Source organism: Hyla sarda, chromosome 7, assembly GCF_029499605.1.
Source record: "Hyla sarda isolate aHylSar1 chromosome 7, aHylSar1.hap1, whole genome shotgun sequence".
Taxonomy (NCBI): domain Eukaryota; kingdom Metazoa; phylum Chordata; class Amphibia; order Anura; family Hylidae; genus Hyla; species Hyla sarda.
The window spans coordinates 34,205,241-34,231,006 of NC_079195.1; the positions used below are offsets into that span (position 1 = coordinate 34,205,241).

General features: G+C 43.5%; 1 protein-coding gene across 4 annotated transcripts in view; it reads right to left on the reverse strand.

Moving 5' to 3' along the window:
• Positions 1 to 25,766, reverse strand: part of ARMH3 (armadillo like helical domain containing 3) — a 70,711-nt gene that overhangs the window by 12,061 nt on the left and 32,884 nt on the right. For all 4 annotated transcript variants that reach the window (XM_056529105.1, XM_056529107.1, XM_056529106.1 and 1 more), the window contains exons 7-21: positions 25,001 to 25,075; positions 23,328 to 23,414; positions 20,491 to 20,547; positions 20,361 to 20,404; positions 18,486 to 18,546; positions 14,696 to 14,742; positions 14,537 to 14,612; positions 12,158 to 12,251; positions 11,970 to 12,071; positions 10,631 to 10,689; positions 9,789 to 9,854; positions 8,721 to 8,790; positions 6,595 to 6,655; positions 2,685 to 2,773; positions 1,423 to 1,505 (exon numbers count right to left, since the gene is read on the reverse strand). In XM_056529105.1, coding sequence (XP_056385080.1) covers positions 1,423 to 1,505; positions 2,685 to 2,773; positions 6,595 to 6,655; positions 8,721 to 8,790; positions 9,789 to 9,854; positions 10,631 to 10,689; positions 11,970 to 12,071; positions 12,158 to 12,251; positions 14,537 to 14,612; positions 14,696 to 14,742; positions 18,486 to 18,546; positions 20,361 to 20,404; positions 20,491 to 20,547; positions 23,328 to 23,414; positions 25,001 to 25,075 — 1,071 coding nt within the window. The remainder of the gene's footprint in view (positions 1 to 1,422; positions 1,506 to 2,684; positions 2,774 to 6,594; positions 6,656 to 8,720; positions 8,791 to 9,788; positions 9,855 to 10,630; positions 10,690 to 11,969; positions 12,072 to 12,157; positions 12,252 to 14,536; positions 14,613 to 14,695; positions 14,743 to 18,485; positions 18,547 to 20,360; positions 20,405 to 20,490; positions 20,548 to 23,327; positions 23,415 to 25,000; positions 25,076 to 25,766) is intronic.

Consider the following 25,766-nt stretch of genomic DNA (forward strand, 5'->3'; position numbering starts at 1 on the left):
CTCAGAATAAAGAACACATGTCATTTTTACCATAAATTGTACGGCGTGAAAAAGAAACCTTCCAAAATTAGCAAAATTGCGTTTTTCGTTTTAATTTCCCCACAAAAATAGTGTTTTTCGGTTGCGCCATACATTTTATGATATAATGAGTGATGTCATTACAAAGGACAACTGGTCGCGCAAAAAACAAGCCCTCATACTAGTCTGTGGATGAAAATATAAAAGAGTTATGATTTTTAGAAGGCGAGGAGGAAAAAATGAAAACGTTAAAATTTAATTGTCTGAGTCCTTAAGGCCAAAATGGGGTTAAATCAACTGGTGCTAGAAAGTTAAACAGATTTGTAAATTATGAATTCGAGTAGAATACAGACATGGTGCACATTTACAATCTTGTATAATGATCTGACTGCTTCTCAGTATAATATCAAAAACCAACAGGTTGTTAGTATACATTTTTGATCAAAAAGTACAAGCCCACTCGCCACGTCAAGGCCACCTATTTAGAGTGGGTCCCTAACGTCCCTAACATAAAATGGCGCAGCACCGGGCGGCGACCACCACCGCCGCGACACCAGCGCCCACGGGGGGGAGCGACCCACTGGCAGAGCGGCCCCAATGCCACTCCAACCAGTCTATGGGCCGCACCCGCCCGCAGACACAGCGCCACGGCAGCAACGGAAGCCGCCCCGCACCACACCAGTGTGAACAAGGTGTAATGGCTCACTTACCTTGCTCTCCCAGTCTGACTGGGAGACCAAGGTAAGTGAGCCATTACACCTTGTTCACACTGGTGTGGTGCGGGGCGGCGTCTGTTGCTGCCGTGGCGCTGTGACTTCTTTTAAAAAATCTTAATCCTTCCAGTATTTATTAGGTGCTGAATACTACAGAGGAAATTATTTTCTTTTTGGAACACAGAGCTCTCTGCTGACATCACGAGCACAGTGCTCTCTGCTGACATCTCTGTCCATTTTAAGAACTGTACAGAGTAGGAAAAAAAAAATCCCCATAGAAAACATATGCTTTACTGGACAGTTCCTAAAAAGGAAAGAGGTGTCAGCAGAGAGCACTGTGCTCGTGATGGCAGCAGAGAGCTCTGTGTTCCAAAAAGAAAAGAATTTCCGCTGTAGTATTCAGCAGCTAATAAGTACTGGAAGGATTAAGATTTTTTTAAATAGAAGTAATTTACAAATCTGTTTAACTTTCTGCCACCAATTAATTAAAATAAATAAATAAATAAATAAATAAAAAAATTTCCACCTGAGTACCCCTTTAAGAATCAAGTTAGCATTGAGAAGCTGGCTCGGGGGGGGGGGGGGGGGGGGGTGGTCAGGGCATAAATTATATTATATATATATATATATATATATATATATATATATATATATATATATATATATATATATATATATAGACTATACTCACCATCAGCGCCAAAGTGAAAATGTTGTGTTTCGCCAGGAGAACAGTCTCGTAAGACATGAGGAATTTCAGCAAATTTATCAGGGCTGTGAAGAATAGAAATAATAATGTATAAGAGGAGAAATAATAAAAGCAACATGTGATCGAGGCTCACTAGGTGGTTTCTGGGTGTATGAATATGGAATTGCAAAACTACAACTCCCAGCATGCCCAGACAGCCAATGGCTGTCCGGGCATGCTGGGAGTTGTAGTTTTGCAGCATCTGGAGGGCCACAGTTTGAGACCACTGGTATGGGCCATGTAATGCCATGAAAAGGTATGTACCGTATTTTTCGCCGTATAAGACGCACTTTTTCTTCCCCAAAACAGGGGGGAAAAAGTCGGTGTGTCTTATACGGCGTAGACACCCCTATCACGGCGGTCCCTGCGGCCATCAACAGCCGGGACCCGCGGCTAATACAGGACATCACCGATCGCGGTGATGCCCTGTATTAATCCTTCAGACGCGGCGATCAAGGCTGACCACCGCGTCTGAAGCGAAAATAACACTAACCTGGCTGTTCAGTCGGGCTGTTCGGGACCGGGTTAGTGCTTGAATAGCCGGGTTAGTGCTTATAGGACACCGGGAGGGACCTTACCTGCCTCCTCGGTGTCTTCTCCATTCAGGGATCCCCTGTATGGCCGGCGCTTTCCTTCGTCGTCATCGCGTACGTGCGTCGGCGTGCGTAACGACGTGATGGCGGCGACGGAGAGTGAGGATACCCGGCCAGCAGCAGAGACGTTCCGGAGCGACGGGGACAGCGATGGAGCAACATACAGGGCAGCGGTGACGGGTCCGGAGCGGCGGGGACACGTGAGTATTACCTCCTATGCAGTGGTCTTCAATCTGCGGACCTCCAGATGTTGCAAAACTACAACTCCCAGCATGCTGGGAGTTGTAGTTTTGCAACATCTGGAGGTCCGCAGGTTGAGGACCACTATTGGGTTCAAAATCTTTATTTTTTTAGATTTTGCACCTATAAATTGGGTGCGTCTTATACGCCGGTGCGTCCTATAGGGTGAAAAATACGGTAAATCAGCTCTTCCAGAAAATACAGACTCTACAGTGCCACCTATAGGCAGCTGTCATATAAGTCAATGAGTAACGTATTAGAGGGCCTTGAAACAGCAAAAGGAGTTTTAGTCTGATGGAAAAGGATGAGACTGTTTAGGGTTCTTGTCAGTACAGAGCAGGGTACTGGTTAGTTGGGGGTGATGGAACGTACCTCCCCACAGCTCTCTCCAGGTATAATGCAGCCGCACTCGGCACTTCTTCTGGTAACACAGGACTTTGTGGATAATCTGTATGCAACGTCTACAATAAAAGAATACAGTGCGTTATTTACATACATGACCAATGAAACTATTTTATATATATAAATATATTTATTTATTTATAAAAAAAAATTATCCAATAGAAACAGCACATTCACAAGAATGCAGCAAAAAGATAGAGGCCCACTGGTTCTTCAATTCATAGAAAAAATACAGGCAGCTCACCACATGTTGGGTTTCAAAAAAGGAGGATTTATTCCATGATGTGAAAGAGACTATGTTTCACCAGCCTCACCCTGGCTTTCTCAAATATATTTATAGATAGATATGAGATAGATAGATAGATAATGAGATAATACAATACAGTCCAAAGAAGAGCACAACCGCCCAAATTCAATGCATGGTTAGGTGCACGCAATCTTGGGATCCGTGGTCATGGTATCCTGGTAAATCCACATGGAAATAATTGCAGCACATAGACGTAGTTCAAAATTAGTGAAGTGGTTTATTTCATCTCAGAAATTTCAGAATTCTGTCTGCACCAGAAACAAAAAACCCGACCAACTCTCCATTTTACTGAGAAAACCTGAAAAGGGGGCGTGCCTGTCAGAAAATGGGGCGTGGTCACGGAAAAGAGGCGTGTTCCCGACATTTTCACAAAAACCCAACATATTTACTAAGGTTTTCACAGAAAATGTGGTGGATTTGATCTCTCATATCTATCTATCTATCTCTCTCATATCTATCTATCTCATATCTATCTATCTCATAGCTATCTATCTATCTATCTCATATCTATCTCTCTCATATCTATCTATCTCATATTTATCTATCTATCTCATATCTATCTCCTAGCTATCTATCTCATATCTATCTATCTATCTATCTCATATCTATCTATCTCATATCTATCTCTCTCATATCTATCTCATATTTATCTATCTATCTATCTCATATCTATCTATCTCTCATATCTATCTATCTATCTCTCATATCTATCTATCTATCTCTCATATCTATCTATCTATCTCTCATATCTATCTATCTATCTCTCATATCTATCTATCTATCTCTCATATCTATTTATCTCATATCTATCTATCTATCTCATAGCTATCTATCTCTCATAGCTATCTATCTCTCATATCTATCTATCTCTCATATCTATCTATCTCTCATATCTATCTATCTCTCATATCTATCTATCTATCTCTCATATCTATCTATCTATCTATCTCATATCTATTTATCTCATATCTATCTATCTCATATCTATCTATCTCATATCTATCTATCTATCTCATATCTATCTATCTCATATCTATCTATCTCATATCTATCTATCTCATATCTATCTATCTATCTCATATCTATCTATCTATCTATCTATCTATCTCTCATATCTATCTATCTCATATCTCTCTATCTATCTCATATCTATCTATCTCATATCTCTCTATCTATCTCATATCTATCTATCTCATATCTATCTATCTCATTATCTACATGGAAATGATTGCAGCACATAGACGTAGTTCAAAAGTAGTGAAGTGGTTTATTTCATCCTCAAAAACAGGTGCGACGTTTCGACAGCCTCGTCGCTGTCTTTCTAAAGCATATCCAAGTGAGTGAACATCCGGTACTTAAATAGTACCCATTTACATCAAACAGGGAATTTACAATCATTAATAAATTAAGTAAAATATTACAAAATTCCATGTGCATATATTAAATCCTATCAAACAGTGCAAACATATCATAGTAAAGTGCTTACATTTTTTAGAGGATCGTCACCGATCCATAAAGTGTGCAGTGCAAAATAAAAACAATGCTTAGTTAATACTGTAATAAAAGATTATAGGGGCCCCTATAATATTACAGTATTAAGCATTGTTTTACGTCTATGTGCTGAAATCATTTCCATGTAGATAATGAGAGAGATAGATATGAGATAGATAGATATGAGATAGATAGATAGATATGAGATAGATAGATAGATATGAGATGGATAGATAGATAGATATGAGATAGATAGATATGAGAGAGATAGATAGATAGATATGAGATAGATAGATATGAGAGAGATAGATAGATAGATATGAGATAGATAGATATGAGATAGATAGATATGAGATAGATAGATAGATATGAGATAGATAGATAGATAGATATGAGATAGATAGATATGAGATAGATATGAGATAGATAGATAGATATGAGATAGATAGATAGATAGATATGAGATAGATAGATAGATATGAGATAGATAGATAGATATGAGATAGATAGATAGATAGATATGAGATAGATAGATATGAGATAGATAGATAGATATGAGATAGATAGATAGATAGATAGATATGAGATAGATAGATATGAGATAGATATGAGATAGATAGATAGATATGAGATAGATAGATAGATAGATATGAGATAGATAGATAGATAGATAGATAGATATGAGATAGATAGATAGATAGATAGATAGATATGAGATAGATAGATATGAGAGATCAAATCCACCACATTTTCTGTGAAAACCTTAGTAAATATGTTGGGTTTTTGTGAAAATGTCGGGAACACGCCTCTTTTCTTTGACCACGCCCCATTTTCCGACAGACACTCCCCATTTTCGGGTTCTCAGTAAAATGGAGAGTTGGTCGGTTTTTCGTTTCTGGTGCAGACAGAATTCTGGCGCAAATTTCGGCTCAGACAGTATTTCTGGCGCAATGAGACAGAATTCTGGTGCACAACCTGACAAAACATGTCGGGTTTACAATAGTAAATCAGGGCCAAAGTGTATCGAACTAAGACATTGTTCTCTGCTGACATCTCTGTCCATTTTAACAACTGTCCAGAGTAGGAGAAAATCCCCATAGCAAATGTATGTTGCTCTGGACAGTTCCTAAAATGGACAGAGATGTCAGCAGAGAGCACTGTGGTCATGATGTCAGCGAGAGCTCTGTGTTCCAAAAAGAAAAGAATTTCCTATGTAGGATTCAGCAGCTAATAAGTACTGGAAGGATTAAGATTTTTTAATAGAAGTCATTTACAAATCTGTTTAACTTTCTGGCACCAGTTGATTTAAAAAAAAAAAATTCCACCGGAGTACCCCTTTAATAGGGAGGACAAATTCCGAAATAAAATTAACAATGAAATGCAATGTTGCGGATTTTGCCCTTAACAACCAATCAGATCGTCAAGTATCAGGGTTCTTATTCTTCCCAGAATGTAAGGATCACACTGTACCAGGATCCCCAGTATCAGGGTTGATCGAGACGTTAGGTGTCATTATTGGACAGAACTAAAGAAAATCTTTTTTTGCGCCTTTTTCATTTTACCATATAAAGACACTATCCACTGCTACTATAAACGAAAGGAAAAACGCTCCTAGCGTGACAACGTAACATGTACGGTGTGAAATGCAAAAGCAATAATGCTCACCGAGAAGAGTTGTACTGCGACCAAGTACAACTATGGTGTGAACGTAGAATAAAGCCTCAACGGGCGAAGCCCGGCAGCCGCTCCCGGCAACACAAGTGAAGCACTCAGATGGATCAGCACAGGATAGAGCCGGCGCACAAAACTCCAAAAGGTAAAAAACTGTTTTATTTACCCGGCATGCAACGCGTTTCACTGGATGACCAGCTTCATCAGGCATGTGATGAATGCATCACATGCCTGATGAAGCTGGTCATCCAGCGAAACGCGTTGCATGCCGGGTAAATAAAACAGTTTTTACCTTTGGAGTTTTGTGCGTCGGCTCTATCCTGTGCTGTTCCTTGGAGGGATCTGTCTGAGTACTATCCACTGCTGGCCTCCCTGGTAATGAATCTCCATTGTGTGTGCACCCAAACTTACACATACAAGTCCATAGGAAACTCCTTCATCATGTGGGTGACTATGAATTCCACCATGAGATCTAGAAGAAAAGAAGATGAGCATTATCGTGTAACCCCATATAGCAGTGTTCCCCAACCAGGGTGCCTCCAGCTGTAGCAAAAATACAACTCCCAGCATGCCCGGACAGCCAATGGCTGTCCGGGCATGTTGGGAATTGTAGTTTTGCTACAGCTGGAGCAATACTGGTTGGGGAACACTGCCATATAGTATACATAAACAGCCAGCCCAAGCAGCATTTTAGGAGGATACTTTCCCTCAATGTGGATTTTCTGGGGCAGTTGGCCCATAGACTTTAATAGTCAGTATGGGATTACATAAAGGAGACTGAAAATAAGGTCACTTACCTAACACTGAATACCAAACCCCTAGGCCTTTGCCTGGGGGTATAAAACCTACAACTTAAACTTTTACTGTGTGCTGTTAAAACATGTGATCCCAAAAAAAAAAAAAAAAATGATATCGGAGTGAACCAGATTGCGGATATAGCGTGTACACTCCCTATATGAAAATGAACGGCCCAGCAGTGGCCACTATATTCATTATCCACTCAGATTATCACTTAAAACGTCACTCAAGTTTTGCCGGAACAACGGCTTTCTCAAGAGGCAAGGGTGGCAATGGCTGCTCAAAAATGGTGATGGGAGTATTTATAACCATCCCCTATAACATTACCCTTCATGGACCATCTGGGACAACCAGTGACACAGGATCCGACACAGGTGAGGAGGAGCGGTATTGAGAGAGGATTGGAGGATGACTTAGGTGATCTTGATATGCGCAGGATCATTGATTGTCTCAGATGGTCCATGAAGGATGATGTCATAGGGCAATGATGGCGAACTTATGGCACGCATGCCACAGGTGGCACGCCGAGCCCCCTCTGTGGGCACGCGGCCATAGATGCCAGGTGGGGCAAACTGGGACATCCCTGTGTCCCGAAAGATCTTTTCGGGACACAAGGATGTCCCAGTTACCTTTCTGCATCCCCACGTTAACTTTAAAAACGCAGGGGCCGCCAGGAGGTAGCGCACACAGGGACGTCACTGACGTCCCATGCGTGCGCTTTTAGGAACGGAGCATCAAGGAGGATGTGCGCTGGCCGGCATGGTAAGTTACCAGCTACACTTCAGCTTCAGTGCTCCGACCACCGCTCCTCCAGTCCCGGGACCTACTGCTATGGCCTATAGGCCATAGCAGTAGGTCGTGACCCCTGACCGGAGGAGCGGTGGACGGAGCACTGAAGTGGGTCAGTACACAGGCATACAGCCTCCAGCCATACACTGTATATGGCTGAAGACTGTATGTCTGTGGGGGAACTACAACCTAATGTGGGGGAACTACAACCTAATGTGGGGGAACTATACTGCCTACCTAATTTGGGGGAACTACAACCTAATGTGGGGGAACTACAACCTAATGTGGGGGGGGGGGGAACTACAACCTAATGTGGGGGGAACTACAACCTAATGTGGGGGGGAACTACAACCTAATGTGGGGGAACATACTGCCAACCTAATGTGGGGGAACTACAACCTAATGTGGGGGAACATACTGCCAACCTAATGTGGGGGAACATACTGCCTACCTACTGTGGGGGAACATACTGCCTACCTACTGTGGGGGAACATACTGCCTACCTACTGTGGGGGAACATACTGCCTACCTACTGCGGGGGAACATACTGCCTACCTACTGTGGGGGAACATACTGCCTGCCTACCTACTGCGGGGGAACATACTGCCTACCTAAGTTGTTTTTTCTAAACTTAAACCTCAGTATTCTGATTTAATTGCTGTGCTGGCACTTTGAGGGGGAAAAATTGGCGTGCATTACGGTTTGGGCACTCGGGCTCAAAAAGGTTCGCCATCACTGTCATAGGGGATGGTTATAAATACTCCCATCGCCATTTTGGAGCAGCCATTGCCTCTTGAGAAAGCCATTGTTACGGTGAAACATGTAGAGGCGGTAATTGAGTGACGTTTTAAGTGATAATCAGAGTGGATAATGAATATAGTGGTCGTTAATTTGGTATTCAGTGTTAATTGGCCCCTTACTACCCTTGGGTAGAACATATGAGTACTTACCTAACACGGCGCACACCAGCGGTCGGCAGGGTATGTTCTTGTCAGCTGCTTTTTTCCGATGCCTCATGGGCTGCAAAGATTTGGAAAACAAGAAATAGAAAAGTAAATAAACCATCAAAAGGATTCAGTGCTGAGAAACGTTCAGTCTTCTGCTGCTTTGTAGATCGGCTGCAGCTGTCAGAGAAGAATCATACGTGACCTCTGGAATTCAACTTGGAGTAGAAGTCTTCTCTATTAGAAATCTCAGATCCAACAAAGTAGAGGAGTCGCTTCAGGTTTTAAGATCCTTATTCTCACCAAACTCTAAATTACCCTAATATCTATGTCTACCATTTTAGCATTCTTTATTTTAAAAAAAAAAAAAAAAAAAAAAAAAAAAATGATACTTTGAAAATTGATTTTAATTAATAAAAGGTCTCTTCCAGATCTATGTGTCTCTACGGCAATGTTTCCCAACCAGGGCGCCTCCAGGTGTTGCAAAACTACAACTCCCTTCATGCCCGGACAGCCTTTGGCTGTCCGGGCATGCTGGGAGATGTACTTTTAAAACATCTGGAGGCGCCCTGGTTGGGAAACACTGCTCTAGGGAAACCGACTACAAAACAAAACAAACCTCGAGTAGTCCGGCTTAGAGACTATTCCATCTTGGACAGTCCGGACGTCGATGAAGAAGAGGATTAACGCCCCTCTGCTTCCCCTACCTCCCCATACTTTTGCCCAGTAGTTTGATCCTGTGACCCCCCCCCCCCCATAGATCCCACGCCCCTCCCCAATCACAGACTGTAATGTGTTGTTGTTTTTCGACTTTGTTTCTTCAATATAGAGTGAAGGAGCGGAGTGTTAGTGTAGCATGTGGTACGGTGTATAGCTTAGGGAACCTGTGCTGTATATTGTACTGTCATGCTTTGTGCGATTGTATTTTATTGTATGATTTGTAATGACGACTGAATGATGAATAAAGCTCCTTCATTACCTCTGGTTCTCGTGATTGGTGGAGGTCCCAGTGGTCAGACCCCTACTGATCAGATTCTTATGATCTACAATGTGAATGGTCAACTCTGCACTCACCATTCTGTGGAGGTTTACACGGAAGTTCATGTTGTCGTCATGTAGGAAGGCGTTGGCGTATTGGTCCTGTGCAGAAACAAGATATGTGAACGGTTACTGACTGCAGCCTCTCAGTGCATCTGAGTGAAAGTGAAACAGAAACTCCAAATAGACCAGATATTAAAGACAATCCCACAAATCTGCCTTTTGCCACTTTTGATGGCGGTCCCATAGACTTGCATTATGAGACTGTCTTGGTCACGTGACACAAAGCGGAGAGAGAATGTGCTAAGTGGGTGCTTCTCCTCACTCAGACCCTGACCCATAAGAAACTTTTCATTTGTCTCTATGACATAACATCATTTTTTCATAATAACAGGTACAATTTAGTAGGATTTAAAAAAGGTAATAAAAAAATCCACCTACATAAAACAATGCCTTAAAAGTTACAGCTGCAGTAATTGAGAGGCATAAACCAAAGAAGGAAAAAACATTATAATAATTAGCTGGTCAATAAGTGCCCAAACAGACCAAGTCATTAACCGCTTGCTGACTACCCATAACTTATAAATGTCTAGGCCAGGGTTTTCCAACCACGGTGCCTCCAGCTGTTGCAAAATTACAACTGGGACCTCCAACTTTGGCTGCCGGGGCATGCAGGGAGTTGTAATTTTGCAACAGCTGGAGGCACCCTGGTTGGGAAACACTGATCTAGGCTGTGCAGCAATGTCTATGGGCATGTGAAGTGTACTTGGTTAGGAAGGGGTTAAATGAGTTAATGTAAAAAAAAAAAAAATTAAAAATAAAATAAAAACACAAGCCATGTTCAGTAGAGCTATAAAGAGGACAGAAATGAGACTCACCTCAGCGATACAGGTTAGGATGATCAAACAGAGTTTCCCGCTATTGAGCCGATGTTCATCTACAACACGTAACACAGGACATTACTCAATGACTGCAGGATCCGCAACCGATGACACAAAATTAGGGATCGACCGATTATCGCTATGGCCGATATTATCGGCCGATAATCACGATTTTGGGCATTATCGGTAATCACCTTGCCGATAAGCCGATAATGCCCCACCCCCCGCACCGCCCCCACCGCACCCGACACCGCCCCCCCCCTGACCCGCCGCACCGCGACCGCCCCCCCAACACCCCCCCCCCGACCCGCCGCACCGCGTCGCACCCCCCACCGTAGTGCTGGGCGGTATACCAGTATGAACCGGATACCGTTTTTTTTTCTCCCACGGTATGGATTTTTGCCCATACCGCTATACCGGTCGGGCCCCTCCCCCACCCTCCGAGTCAATAAAAAAAATTAAACTTACCCATAATGGGTGTGGTCCGGGCCATCCATCCTTCCTGTAGTGTCCGGCGGCATTCCGGGTGGAGGGTGAACCGGTCCGGGCTGTCCTTCTTCTGCGGGGGTCCTCTTCTCCACTCCGGGCATGCTCCGGCCTAGTACGCTGCATAGACGCCGCTACGCCGTGCGGTCAGGTGCGTCGCTGCGCAGCGGCGTCTATGCAGCGTTACTAGGCCGGAGCCTGCCCGGAGTGGAGAAGAGGACCCCCGCAGAAGAAGGACAGCCCGGACCGGTTCACCCTCCACCCGGAATGCCGCCGGACACTACAGGAAGGATGGATGGCCCGGACCACCCTCCCCGGACGGTCCCTGCAGCAACTGGGAAGGTGAGTCAGGGTTCTGGGATGGACAGGGGTCTGTATAATATACTATACCTACAGTAGGCCCTCCAGCTGTTGCAAAACTACAACTCCCAGCATGCCCGGACAGCCAACGGCTGTCCGGGCATGCTGGGAGTAGTAGTTTTGCCACAGCTGGAGGCACCCCTATGCACGGTGCGGCGCGGCGGGGGGAGCGGTGGCGGTGATAGGACTCAGGACCCCCGGACAGGCACGGGGGGAGAAGCGGGTGGCGACGGCGGCCTATGGCACCGCAAAAGCCACTGCAGTGCATTGATTTAAAGCGCCCGCTTTAAATCAATGATCTGCAGCGGTGTCGCGGGGGGATAAATAGCCGATAACTTATACCGGAATATCGGTATAAGTTATCGGCTATCGGCCCTAACCTCCACCGATTATCGGTATCGGCCCTAAAAAAAACGATATCGGTCGATGCCTACACGAAATGACAAGTATGTGTACCGTTTGCCATCAGATGTGAATCTCCAGCATTTACCTTTTGTGTCTTGCATAACGATGGAGCTGTATTTCAGGAAGGTGATGAGAAGGTTACTCGTCTGTACGTCAGCATCGAGCGGCAGCTCCACCGGACTGATCACTACGGGACAATACAGAAGATTTATTATAACCTATATTACTAAATATAATAATAACAAGCAGGGTAGGAGAGAGAGGCATACTCACCATCTGAGGAAGGGGGCGTCGTACCCAATGGAGTTGTGGGTGTTGTTGGAAGAGGGCTGGTCGGTACCGTAACTAACCCCATCTCCGGATGGCTCTGTGTAAAAGAATAAAACGTTACAGCTTTCAATATTGCTCAGTAAGTCTAGGTTCACTGTACTGTCATATAGATCAGAAGAGGTAATAAGTAGCCGATCGGTGAGGGTCTGACTTCTGAGACCCTTAAAGGGGTACTCCCGTGGAAAACTTTTTTTTTTTTTTTTTTAAATCAACTGGTGCCAGAAAGTTAAACAGATTTGTAAATTACTTCTATTAAAAAAAAAATCTTAACTTTCAGAACTTTTTAGGGGCTGTATAATACAGAGGAAATGCTTTAATTTTTGGATTTCTCTTCTGTCACGAGCACAGTGCTCTCTGCTGACCTCTGCTGTCCATTTTAGAAACTGTCGAGAGCAGGAGAAAATCCCCATAGCAAACATATGCTGCTCAGGACAGTTCCTAAAATTGACAGAGGTGTCAGCAGAGAGCACTGTGGGCGTGACAGAAGAGAAATCAAAAAATTAAAGCATTTCCTCTGTAGTATACTGGAAGGATTAAGATTTTTCAATAGAAGTAATTTACAAATCTGTTTAACTTTCTGGCACCAGTTGATTTAAAAAATAAATAAATACATTTTCCACAGGAGTACCCCTTTAATGATCATAATCTATATTAGACTCAAAGGGGGAGATTAATCAAAACCAGTCCAGAGGAAAAGTTGCCCAGTTGCCCATAGCAACCAATCAGATCGCTGCTTTCATTTTTAACAAGGCCTCTGCAAAATGAAAGTAGCGATCTGATTGGTTGCTATGGGCAACTGGTCAACTTTTCCTCTGGACAGGTTTTGATAAATCTCTCCCAAAGAGTTGAATAAAGCAGCAATGTCCACCTGTCACTCCATACAAACAGGTGGTGGGGGGCACAGGACCCCTATTCTCCTGATCATTGTGGCTCCCACTGATCAGACACTCCGTCCTCACAGGATAGTTAAAGGGTATCCTTCAAATATAGTCTTGAATGGAACAAGTTGCAACACAGCGGTCCCTCAAGTTACAATATTAGTTGGTTCCAGGACGACCATTGTAGGTTGAAACTATTGTATGTTGAGTCCATAACTCTATGGAAACCTGGTAACTGGTTCTGAAGCCCCCAAAATGTCATCCAAAAATAGGAAAAAGTGAGGATTAAAGATAAATAAGTAGATAACTAATATAGATAAAGCAAATCCTTATATATAAATGTAAGAAAGATCTGCTGGGAGCTGTAATCACTGTCTATGTAGAGGACAGGAGCTTCTTCAGGGTCCTGTACAGTACACAGTGTCCTAAAAAAGTAACATGGAGCCGCCCTCACCTGATGTCCAAAGGAGCAGCTAACCCTAGGACAGGTAAAGAGTAGTACAGAACATGTAATACCTCCCTGTACTGTAGGGGGCGCTACCAGACACCAGTCAGTGCATACACTTCAGTAATACAGGGGTTTTACCAGTGAATGCCCATTCTGATTGGTCAGTTCTTCCAGACATTGACAGGTTTCTCAGATCTGGACTGTCTGTAGCATTGTATGTTGAGTCAGGTCACGATATTTTCAGTCTTTTCTGGACCATTGTAACTTGAAACCAGAGGCCATTGTAAGTTGAGAGACCACTGTACAAGGTCTGGCTGCTAACAAATGTACAGTACTTTACCTGCTAAGCCGTAAATAGAGATGAGCGAACTTACAGTAAATTCGATTCGTCACGAACTTCTCGGCTCGGCAGTTGATGACTTTTCCTGCATAAATTAGTTCAGCTTTCAGGTGCTCTGGTGGGCTGGAAAAGGTGGATACAGTCCTAGGAGACTCTTTCCTAGGAATGTATCCACCTTTTCCAGCCCACCGGAGCACCTGAAGGCTGAACTAATTTACGCAGGATAAGCCATCAACTGCCGAGCCGAGAAGTTCGTGACGAATCGAATTTACTGTAAGTTCGCTCATCTCTAGCCGTAAAGAGAGACCACAGTAATCACCCAATCAGGGTAGACTCCCACCAACCTGATAATGATGGTCTATATCAGTGTTTCTCAACCAGAGTGCCTCCAGCTGTTGCAAGACTACAACTCTCAGCATGCCCGGACAGCCGAAGGCTGTCCGGGCATGCTGAGAGTTGTAGTTTTGCAACAGCTGGAGGCACACTGCTTAGGAAACACTGGTCTATGCTAAAGATAAGCCATCTGGACTCTATACAAAGTAAGAATGAGGACCCTAAAGTATCTAGTTAGTATTTGTGGAAAAACTACTCTGCAATTAATTGCTAATTAAACATTTCTATATTTCACCCATTATAATCTGGTAGTAAGGACTGACCTGTGCCAGGACCGTGATGAAGTTTCTATTGAGATGAACGGCTTCGTAAAGTGCTAGCAAAATGGCTTCATTGGTTCTGATCAAGACAAGAACAACCTCAGTTAGACTCAGAGGGGATTTCACAGGATGGTGATATTATAGGAAATAAAAGAAACTCACTGTACGGAGATTTTCTCATCTGCATCTGCAATGAACATACTGCCCACCTGTGGACACAAAGAGAATTGCAACGGCTCAGATTGTAATCTATGAGACAGGGCCTGCTACTTGTAAACACCCGATGATCTGCTAAATGATGAACGTCTGATTCCATGAAACACCTTTTAACCTACCCGTCTGAGGCAACACCACCATAAAAGCTCAAGTATATTAAAGGGGTATTCCAGGAATTTTTTTTAATCTGACTATGCTACAGGGGCTGTGAAGTTAGTGCAGTTCATAATATAGTGTCTGTACCTGTGTGTGACGGTTTTCTCACAATTCTTGTGATTTTCACCCCAATGTTTATTTTTAACAGCATACAAAATGACTGTTGTCTCAGATTTTTCCCAGGTTGCAATGCAGCCGAGACATTACATCACTAGTCAGCTGATGACAGGGAGCCTGTCTGCTTCAATGGGTGGAGGGATCGCTTGGTGGGAGAGAGATCAATCTGCAACTAATGCAACAGCTGTAGGAACCCTGATTGAAAACCACAGGTCTTTTGAATGGATGCAGCTCATTTAGGTTTCGATGGGTGGGGTGTGGCTGATGTGTGGGAGGGAGGAAAATTGAATTATGGGATTTGTAGGCAAAAAAAGAAAACTCAAACAGGAAATACCAGCTCACAAAAAGCCAGCCACAGTGTTGTGATAATATAACAACATCGCAGCCTTGCGGCCGATCCGATCATCCATTTAAACATGCGCATTGCCGCAGATGCCATGATCTGTATTGATCACGGCATCTGAGGGGTTAATGGCAGACATCAGCACGATCGCCGATGTTCGCCATTACCGGCGGGTCCCCGGCTGCTGATAGCAGCCAGGACCTGCAGTGCATGACGCGAGCACCGCTCTGATTCTCATGCTCATGTACAAGACGTAACTGTGCGTCCTGGTGGGCTAAGTACCTCCGCACCAGGACGTACATTTACATCCATGGTCGTTAAGGGGTTAATTCACCCACCAAGTAAAGGAGTAGTCCCATCATGACATTCAAGCCATTTCTTAAGGATATGCCTTAAACACCTTTGGCATCCACACCTATCTCTACAATGGCCCCCACTCCACCCAGATGTTCCAGGATTATGGAAACAGCCAAGGGGGCTGTTCTTGGCCTCTTTCTATAACTCCATAAAAATAAATGGGTGTCAGAAGAAAATAATTTGCAGCGCAACAGCATTTCCTTATGATCACAAGAACTGGGCTCATTTGTCCCCCAAGCGAATAGAAGGTCAACACACATTTACTTGCTATGGGACTTCCGTAGATGGCCAAGTACAGAGCTTGGCTATCAATGGAAGCCCAATAGGAAGTGACTATATGTGTGCTGCTTCTCTATTCACTTGGGGGACAAGGAAGCCCCATTCTAGTGAATGAAGGGGGGTCCCAGTACTCAGATGCTTATGACCAATCAAAGGCTGAAAATACTCATCTTTATCAAAGAGACGTTGCAGCCATCTTCTCTATGATTTGTGATCGCTCCCTTCTAGTGACTGACATAATCTTAAAGGAGTAGTCCAACGTGGAAAAATTCTATACAGTTAGCAACAGTTTTAAAAGTTATATAACTCTGCAATATACTTAAACCAAGTGGAACGGAAAGTAGCTTTTTTCCAGGTTTTCCTCTGGACAGGAAGTGCTGCATAATTCAGCATGTCGACCCACGCATTCTCTTCACCCGCGGCCATTTTGAGGTCGGCTCGTCATTTCTCTCTGCTCTGCTGCCCGCCCCGTGCACGGCTTCGCCCGGCCCATTCATTATACCCTCTCCCCCTGTACAGCCCCTCTCCTCCACAATGCACATTGGCTCTGTAGTCAGAGCCAATCACTGATGCTTCGCTGCGCAAGCGCAGCATACTCTAACCCATGAAAAATTCTGACCGCAGAGCCCGAGGTCTGCAGGAGATAAGCCACGCCCCCTCACCCCCCCTCCCGGAGGATGGAGACTGCAGCTCTTCATAATACAAGAAGACAGTGCAGGGGGAGAATGAGGACTTACACCAGTGGTCCTCAACCTGCGGATCTCCAGATGTTGCAAAACTACAACTCCCAGCATGCCTGCTAGGAGTTGTAGTTTTGCAACATCTGGAGGTCCGCAGGTTGAAGACCACTGACGTACACAGCTCCTTCACTCCCCTGCTCTGTGTTTTCCCCGTGAAAACTTGAAACCTCCCTGTGATTAATGAGGTCGTGTGTAGACCGAGCTGGGGGAGGGGAGGGGCTTTGTACATCCTCATTCTCCCCCTGCACTGTCTTCTCCAGTGAAAAAATCAAACCCATGGCTGCTCTGTGTGTCCTATGTAGACAGAGCAGGGGAGGGAAGGAGCTGTGTACGTCAGTGGTCTTCAACCTGTGGACCTCCAGATGTTGCAAAACTACAACTCCTAGCAGGCATGCTGGGAGTTGTAGTTTTGCAACATCTGGAGGTCCACAGGTTGAGGACCACTGGTGTAAGTCCTCATTCTGCCCCTGCACTGTAAGTCTTCATTCTCCCCCTGCACTGTAAGTCCTCATTCTCCCCCTGCACTGTAAGTCCTCATTCTCCCCCTGCACTGTAAGTCCTCATTCTCCCCCTGCACTGTAAGTCCTCATTCTCCCCCTGCACTGTAAGTCTTCATTCTCCCCCTGCACTGTAAGTCCTCATTCTCCCCCTGCACTGTAAGTCTTCATTCTCCCCCTGCACTGTAAGTCCTCATTCTCCCTCTGCACTGTAAGTCCTCATTCTCCACCTGCATATTATGCATCTTGTATTATACATCTTCTTGTATCTTTTTATGTCAGGATAGCGCAGCAGCCTGACTTGTAATGAATGGGCGTATATACAATGTCGGTCGGCATAGCAATGTGTGGGCTGCGATTGGTGCAGCTATGAGGACTGTGATTGGTGCAGCTATGAGGACTGTGATTGGTGCAGCTATGAGGACTGTGATTGGTGCAGCTATGAGGACTGTGATTGGTGCAGCTATGAGGACTGTGATTGGTGCAGCTATGAGGACTGTGATTGGTGCAGCTATGAGGACTGTGATTGGTGCAGCTATGAGGACTGTGATTGGTGCAGCTATGAGGACTGTGATTGGTGCAGCTATGAGGACTGTGATTGGTGCAGCTACGAGGACTGCGATTGGTGCAGCTACGAGGACTGCGATTGGTGCAGCTACGAGGACTGCGATTGGTGCAGCTATGAGGACTGTGATTGGTGCAGCTACGAGGACTGTGATTGGTGCAGCTATGAGGACTGCGATTGGTGCAGCTATGAGGACTGCGATTGGTGCAGCTATGAGGACTGCGATTGGTGCAGCTATGAGGACTGTGATTGGTGCAGCTATGAGGACTGTGATTGGTGCAGCTATGAGGACTGTGATTGGTGCAGCTATGAGGACTGTGATTGGTGAGCACTAGGAAGGGCAGTGATTTAGCATAGTAGGTCGTGTTAGAGGACGGCTTGGGGGCATTTTTATTTTATTTTATGGAGGTGTAGATTATGTTTTATACTTGGGAGGAAGTCGGCTGTGGGAGAGTGAAAAGGATCATGGGAGCTGAGCTCCATAAACAGGAAGTACAGGGATTTTCACTGCAGCATATCTCACAAATGGGAGCAGTCAGACAAATAATGGAAAGTGCTGTGTGATTATGGATGCAAGGTGTACATTGTGGCAGGTACTTCATTTCGTTTTTTTCACAATTGGATATCTCCTTTAATATAATCTGGTGCATTTGCATGCCTGACGTGTTCCCATGTTACTCACCATACTTGTTAAGGCAGAGAAGAAGCCGGTCTGGTTCTCCTCCTCCTTATCCCTGTATTGCCTGAGGGAAAACAAAAAACAACCATAAGATGGAAACACAGCAGGAAGCAGGCAATGTGTGCTAGTAGGGGGAAAAAAAAAAAATTTTAATATATCAACTGGCTCCAGAGAGTTAAACAGATTTGTAAATTACTTCAATTAAAAAAATCTTAATCCTTCCAATAATTATGAGCTGCTGAAGTTGAGTTGTTCTTTTCTGTCTGACAACAGTGCTCTCTGCTGACATCTCTGCTTGTCTCGGGAACTGCACAGAGTAGAAGAGGTTTGCTATGGGTATTTGCTTCTACTCTGGACAGTTCCCGAGACACGTGTCATCACAGAGCACTTACACAGAAAAGAACAACTCAACTTCAGCAGCTGATAAGTACTGAAAGGATTAAGATTTTTTTAATAGAAGTAATTTACAAATCTGTTTACCTTTCTGGAGTCAGTTGATACATAAAAAAAAAAAAAAAAAAAAAAGTTTTTTCCTGGATAACCCATTTAAAGACATAGGACAGTGTTTCCCAACCAGGGTGCCTCCAACTGTTGCAAAACTACAGCTCCCAAACATTTTGTTCCTCCAGAGTACTCCTTTAATATGGAGTAAACAATTCTATAGCAGTGGTCTCCAAACCGTGGCTCTTCAGATGTTGCAAAACTACAACTCCCAGCATGCCTGGACAGCCAATGGCTGTCCGTGCATGCTGGGAGTTGTAATTTTGCAACAGCTGGAGGCACTCTGGTTGGGAAACACTGTCCTATGTCTTTAAATGGGTTATCCAGGAAAACTTTATATATATATATATATATATATATATATCTCAATCACCTGGCTCCAGAAAGTTAAACAGATTTGTAAATTACTTCTATTAAAAAATCCTTTCAGTACTTATCAGCTGCTGAAGTTGAGTTGTTCTTTTCTGTCTAAGTACTGAAAGGATTAAGAGAGATTATATATATATATATATATATATATATATATATATATATATATATATATATATATCTTAATCCTTTCAGTACTTATCAGCTGCTGAAGTTGAGTTGTTCTTTTCTGTCTAAGTACTGAAAGGATTAAGAGAGATTATATATATATATATATATATATATATATATATATATATATATATATATCTTAATCCTTTCAGTACTTATCAGCTGCTGAAGTTGAGTTGTTCTTTTCTGTCTAAGTACTGAAAGGATTAAGAGAGATTATATATATATATATATATATATATATATATATATATATATCTTAATCCTTTCAGTACTTATCAGCTGCTGAAGTTGAGTTGTTCTTTTCTGTCTAAGTACTGAAAGGATTAAGAGAGATTATATATATATATATATATATATATATATATATATATATATATATATATATATCTTAATCCTTTCAGTACTTATCAGCTGCTGAAGTTGAGTTGTTCTTTTCTGTCTAAGTACTGAAAGGATTAAGAGAGATATATATATATATATATATATATATATATATATATATATATATATATATATAAGTTTTCCTGGATAACCCATTTAAAGACATAGGACAGTGTTTCCCAACCAGGGTGCCTCCAGCTGTTGCAAAACTACAACTCCCAGCATGCCCGGACAGCCGACGGCTGTCCGGGCATGCTGGGAGTTGCAGTTTTGCAACATCTAAAGGGCCACGGTTTGGAGACCACTGCTATAGAAATGTTTACTCCATATTAAAGGAGTACTCTGGAGGAAAAAAAAAATGTTTGGGAGTTGTAGTTTTGCAACATCTGGAGGCACCCTGATTGGGAACCGCAATACAGACAGGTATACACTGATATGTTCCTATGTACTTACGTGTTATATTCAAATAACGCACGGGCAATAACCAGTCCCATCCCCTAGAATAGGAAGAAGCACAGAATGTATTACTACAACGCGAGACGTGAATTATGGATAATAAAGAAGAGGCTAATACTTGACTCACATTGAGCGTCCCCTCATCATCCACGATAGACAACTTCACAATGTACGGGTTTACAGACTGAAGAAGGGAAAGGAAATGGATTATTACTGAGCGTGAAGTTATCCTAGACGGGATTAGCTAAACTAAATACACACTGACTGCATTACCAGCGAGTTATCACGACCGGGCTGACATGGAAAACACAGAGAGAGTGTGAACAGCGGATGACTGTCCGCCTCCTGCAGGCTATTTTCATCTAGTAATGTGGTAAAGTACCGGACAAGTTCAAATCCGTCCGATGCGACAGATGATGGTGGAAAGAAGGGACGGCTGTGATGTATTTTCACCACCCAATTCTATTGTGCTAGGAGGGATAAGCTGGTGCCAGAGCTGTCTGGTTGGGGTTATGCCTTTTCTCCCCATAGAGGACACATGAAAACTCAGACGTGATGAACGTTCATGTGTATGGAGAGGTCAGGAGAGGGACACACAATTTAAGTGTATGGCCAACTTAAAGGGTCACTCTCATTAAAAATTTTTTTGCTATTGCACTTCTTATGGTAAATAAAAAAAATATTTCTAATAGACTTTGTTTAAAAAAAAAAAAAAAAGTTTTCTATGTTTTATTTTTGCTTAAAAAAGCTCAAGAGCACATTTCCCCCCCCATCTTATACATAGACTTAGGACCGAAGTCCAAACACAGGAAGTGCAGCCTGGAGTGCTGAGGGGAGAGGTGTCCAACCAACTGCATATGGAAGTTAAGTGTGAGAGGAGCTATGATTGGATGAGGCTGGACACACCCCCCTCAGCACTCCAGGCTGCACTTCCTGTGTTTGGACCTCGGTCCTAAGTCTCTGTATAAGATGGGGAAAATGTGCTCTTGAGCTTTTTTAAGCACAAATTAAAAAAAAAAATGAAGTTTTCTATGTTTTAACAAAGTATATTAGAAATATTTTTTATTTACCATAAGGAGTGCAATAGCAAAAATTAGTAGATATTTTGTACTGTGAACGAGCCCTAAGTGTGTACGTGGCTGTTTGTCGGTATTTCACACCTGTGCAACCAATAACATTGTGGTATGACTGCTGTAAACTAATATCATAGCATTGTATCAACAAGTATGACATTTTCCAGTGATATGCAATGCATGGTTCATGGGTTTATCCAGGAAAAAACTTTTTTTTATATATCAACTGGTGCTAGAAAGTTAAACAGATTTGTAAATTACTTCTATTAAAAAAATCTTAATCCTTTCAGTACTTATGAGCTGAAGTTGAGTTGTTCTTTTCTGTCTAAGTGCTCTCTGATGACACTTGTCTCGGGAAATGTCCAGAGTAGAAGCGAATCCCCATAGCAAACCTCTTCTACTCTGTGCAGTTCCCGAGACAAGCAGAGATGTCAGCAGAGAGCACTGTTGCCAGACAGAAAACAACAACTCAACTTCAGCAGCTGATAATTATCGGAAGGATTACGATTTTTTAATAGAAGTAATTTACTAATCTGTTTAACTTTCTGGCACCAGTTGATATATAAAAATGTAAAAAAAAGTTTTTTTTCCTGGAATACCCGTTTAACCTCTTAAGGACCCATGACGTATGCGTACGTCATGAGTCCCGGTCCTGCGATATAACGCGGGGTCACACGGTCATCATAGTGAAGCCGGGACCCGCCTCTAATAGCGTGCGGCACTGATCGCTGTGCCGCGCGCTATTAACCCTTTAGCCGCGCACTCAAAGCTGAGCCGCGCGGCTAAAAACGAAAGTAAAATGTGCCGGTTAGCTCAGGGAGCTGTTCGGGATCGCCGCTGTATAATCGCGGCATCTCGAACAGCTGTAGCACAGGAGGAAGGTCTCTTACCTTCCTTCCTGCAGTCCGATCGCCGAATGAATGCTTCAAGCCTGAGATCCAGGCTTGAGCATTCAATCGCTGAAAACACTGATTGATCCATTCCTATGGAGATGGATCAATCAGTGTAAAAGATCAGTACATGCAATGTTATAGCCCCCCCTATAGGAGCTATAATATTGCATAAGAAAAGTGTAAAAAAATCATTAACCCTTTCAATTATCCCTTTCCCTAATAAAAGTTTGAATCACCCGGCATTTCCAAAAATAAAAAAAACATTATGTAAATAATAATAAAAATAAACATATGTGGTATCGCCGCGTGCGGAAATGTCCGAATTATAAAAATATACCGCTTTTTAAACCGCTCGTTCAATGGCGTACGCGCAAAAAAATTCCAAAGTCCAAAATAGCGCATTTTTGATCACTTTTTATACCACAAAAAAGTGAATAAAAAGTGATCAAAAAGTCTGATCAGAACAAAAATGGTACTAAAAACTTCAGATGACGGCGCAAAAAATGAGTCCTCAAAGCGCCCTGAACACAGAAAAATAAAAAAGTTATAGGGGTCAAAAAATGACCATTTTAAACGTATAAATTTTCCTGCATGTATTCATGATTTTTTTCTGAAGTGATACAAAATCAAACCTATATAAAGTAGGGGATCATTTTAACCGTATGGACCTACAGAATAAAGATAAGGTATCATTTTTGACAAAAAATGTACTGCGTAAAAACAGAAGCCCCCAAAACTTACAAAATAGTGTTTTTTCATCAATTTTGTCGCACATTGATTTTTTTTCCCGTTTCACCGTAGATTTTTGGGTAAAATGACTAATGTCATTACAAAGTAGAATTAGTGACGCAAAAATTAAGCCATTATATATAATTTTAGGTGAAAATTTTTAAGAGTTATGATTTTTTAAAGTTAAGGAGGAAAAATTGAAAATGAAAAAACGGAAAAAGCCCGGGTCCTTAAGGGGTTAATATGTATGTTGTCATAGGAAAACTCACTTCATATTTTCTGTAATTGACTAGAAGGGCCAGTAATACCACAGCATCGTAGCCATGTTCCCTGCGGCTGGGAGGATGGGACAAAATCTGAAAAACAAAAAAAGCCAAACAGTGTAATATAGGAAGTATAGGATAATAAATAAAGAAACACGGCGGGTCAGTCTTTCCTGTCTCCTCTTGTAAACAATCACATTTGGTTTGGCCAGTATAGGAAGGGAGATAAGCGGCTACCAGACACCATGGTACTGCCGATTTTCAAAGGATCTAACTAATTAAAATGCAACCTGACTGAGCCTGATGGTGAGAGACATAGAATAAATTAGCAAAAATCTTCAATGGACGGAGGGGCAACAACTTATATCTTAAAGAGAACCTGTCACCAAACTATACTTTTAATTAATTGTTCCTTATGTTATTATAAGACACTTTGCTATTTACTTGCTGTTAAAATTCACAACCTTTATAGGTTTTTCATGTGATTGAAAAAAAACGGCCACTAGGTGGCTCTGTTCTGTTCCCAAACAGTTAGTTTGGTCTCCACCTGGACTTACAGAAGTCCAAATTCAGGAAGTGCATGCGGGGCATGGAGAGTCACAGCTCTCGCAGGCTTCAGTGACGCCGCGCCTGCTGGGGAACGCCCACTTTCTCCTTCCGGGAGCTCACACAATGTGAGCAAGGGGAAAGGCATGGTACACAGCTTTTTAAAGGGGTACTCCGCCCCTGGCATCTTATTCCCTATCCAAAGGATAGGGGATAAGATGTTAGATCGCCGTGGTCCCGCTGCTGGGGACCGCGGGGATCGCCGCTGCGGCACCCCGCCATCATTACTGCACAGAGCGAGTTCGCTCTGTGCGTAATGACCGGCGATACAGGGGCCGGAGCAGCGTGACGTCATGGCTCCACCCCTCATGACATCACGGCCCGTCCCCTTAATGCAAGTCTATGGCAGGGGGTGTGACGACCGCCACGCCCCCTCCGATAGACTTGTATTGACGGGGCGGGCCGTGACGTCACGAGGGGCGGAGCCATGACGTCACGCTGCTCCGGCCCCTGTATTGCCCGTCATTACGTGCAGAGCGATCTCGCTCTGCGCAGTAATTATAGCGGGGTGCTGCAGCAGCGATCCCCGGGGTCCCCATCAGTGGGACCCCGGCGATCTGACATCTTATCCCCTATCCTTTGGATAGGGGATAAGAGGTCTAGGGGTGGAGTACCCCTTTAAAGTTTGGAAACTATTTTTAGGACAGGAGGGGTGTTAGGAGTAGTTAGCTTAGAAAATATGGTTTGATGACAGATACTCTTTAACTAATAAGCCTCCATGGTGTCTAGAAGAATTAGATGGTAAATTTCTATCTTTATTGTATCCTTCTTTTGCCCATAGGCAGCCCAGGCATAAGATTTTCCAACCAGGGTGCCTCCAGCTGTTGCAATATTACAACTCCCAGCATGCCCGGACAGCCAAAGGCTGTCCGGGCATGCTGGGAGTTGTAATTTTGCAACAACTGGAGGCACACTGGTTGGAAAACACTGACTTTGAGGGTCATTCAGGTCCAGTCTGAATTTTCAATAAATGTAAGAGATAACAGATATGGACTCACACAGTGCAAAGCCAAATAAAACAAAGAAAAAGCATCAATGGCATTGTCCATTACTGGTACAAATAGTAAACGCACCTGTAGAATGGCTTCGAATATGCTATTGATCATAACATACTCCAAAATAGTGTTCTGGCTGATGTTATCTGTCACCTGAAACAAGAGGAACAAAAACAAATTTTACTTCTATTGTACAGGTATTCTGTGAATGGTTTGTTACCATAGAGGTTGTAGAGACTATATGGAAGGCACATAGGCCTCTTTATTCTCATGATCACTGATCAGTAAGTGATGTTAAGGGGGGAAAAAAAATCACATTAAAGGGAATCTGTGAGGGGACGTGGCCTGATGCCGAGCTAGTCGGACGCACGACGCGGCTCCCTGGAGGGGAAAAACACGAAAAACTTACCCTGCCGGGCTCCTGCTTGCCTCCCTTGGGTGGTCGGTTCCTGTGTATGCTCCTGGGGTGCTCCGGTCCGCCTCCGCTCTTATCTGGTGCGGGCACACAGTCCTGGCGGTGTACTGCAGCTGTTGGCTGGTGCGGCTGGGACGCAGGTCCTCGGGCTGTAGCAGTCAGGTCGGCTCCTGACACTCCGGGCTGTCTGGTTGCTTCGGGACACCTGCTGATGTTCTGGTGGGGGTCAGTACGGCAAACAACAAGGCATGCTTTCCTGCCATTGTTGGCCTTCGTGGGCATGGCTTCCATCTTCCCTCTGGTTGCTGTGGTAACTCCCGCGGCTGGTGACAGGGGACGCTGTTGCGCTGTGCTTGCAGGGGGTCTGAAGCTGCTGGACCTTGCTGCTGTGGATTCCTCTGCCTACATATTCCATCATACAGTGAGTGT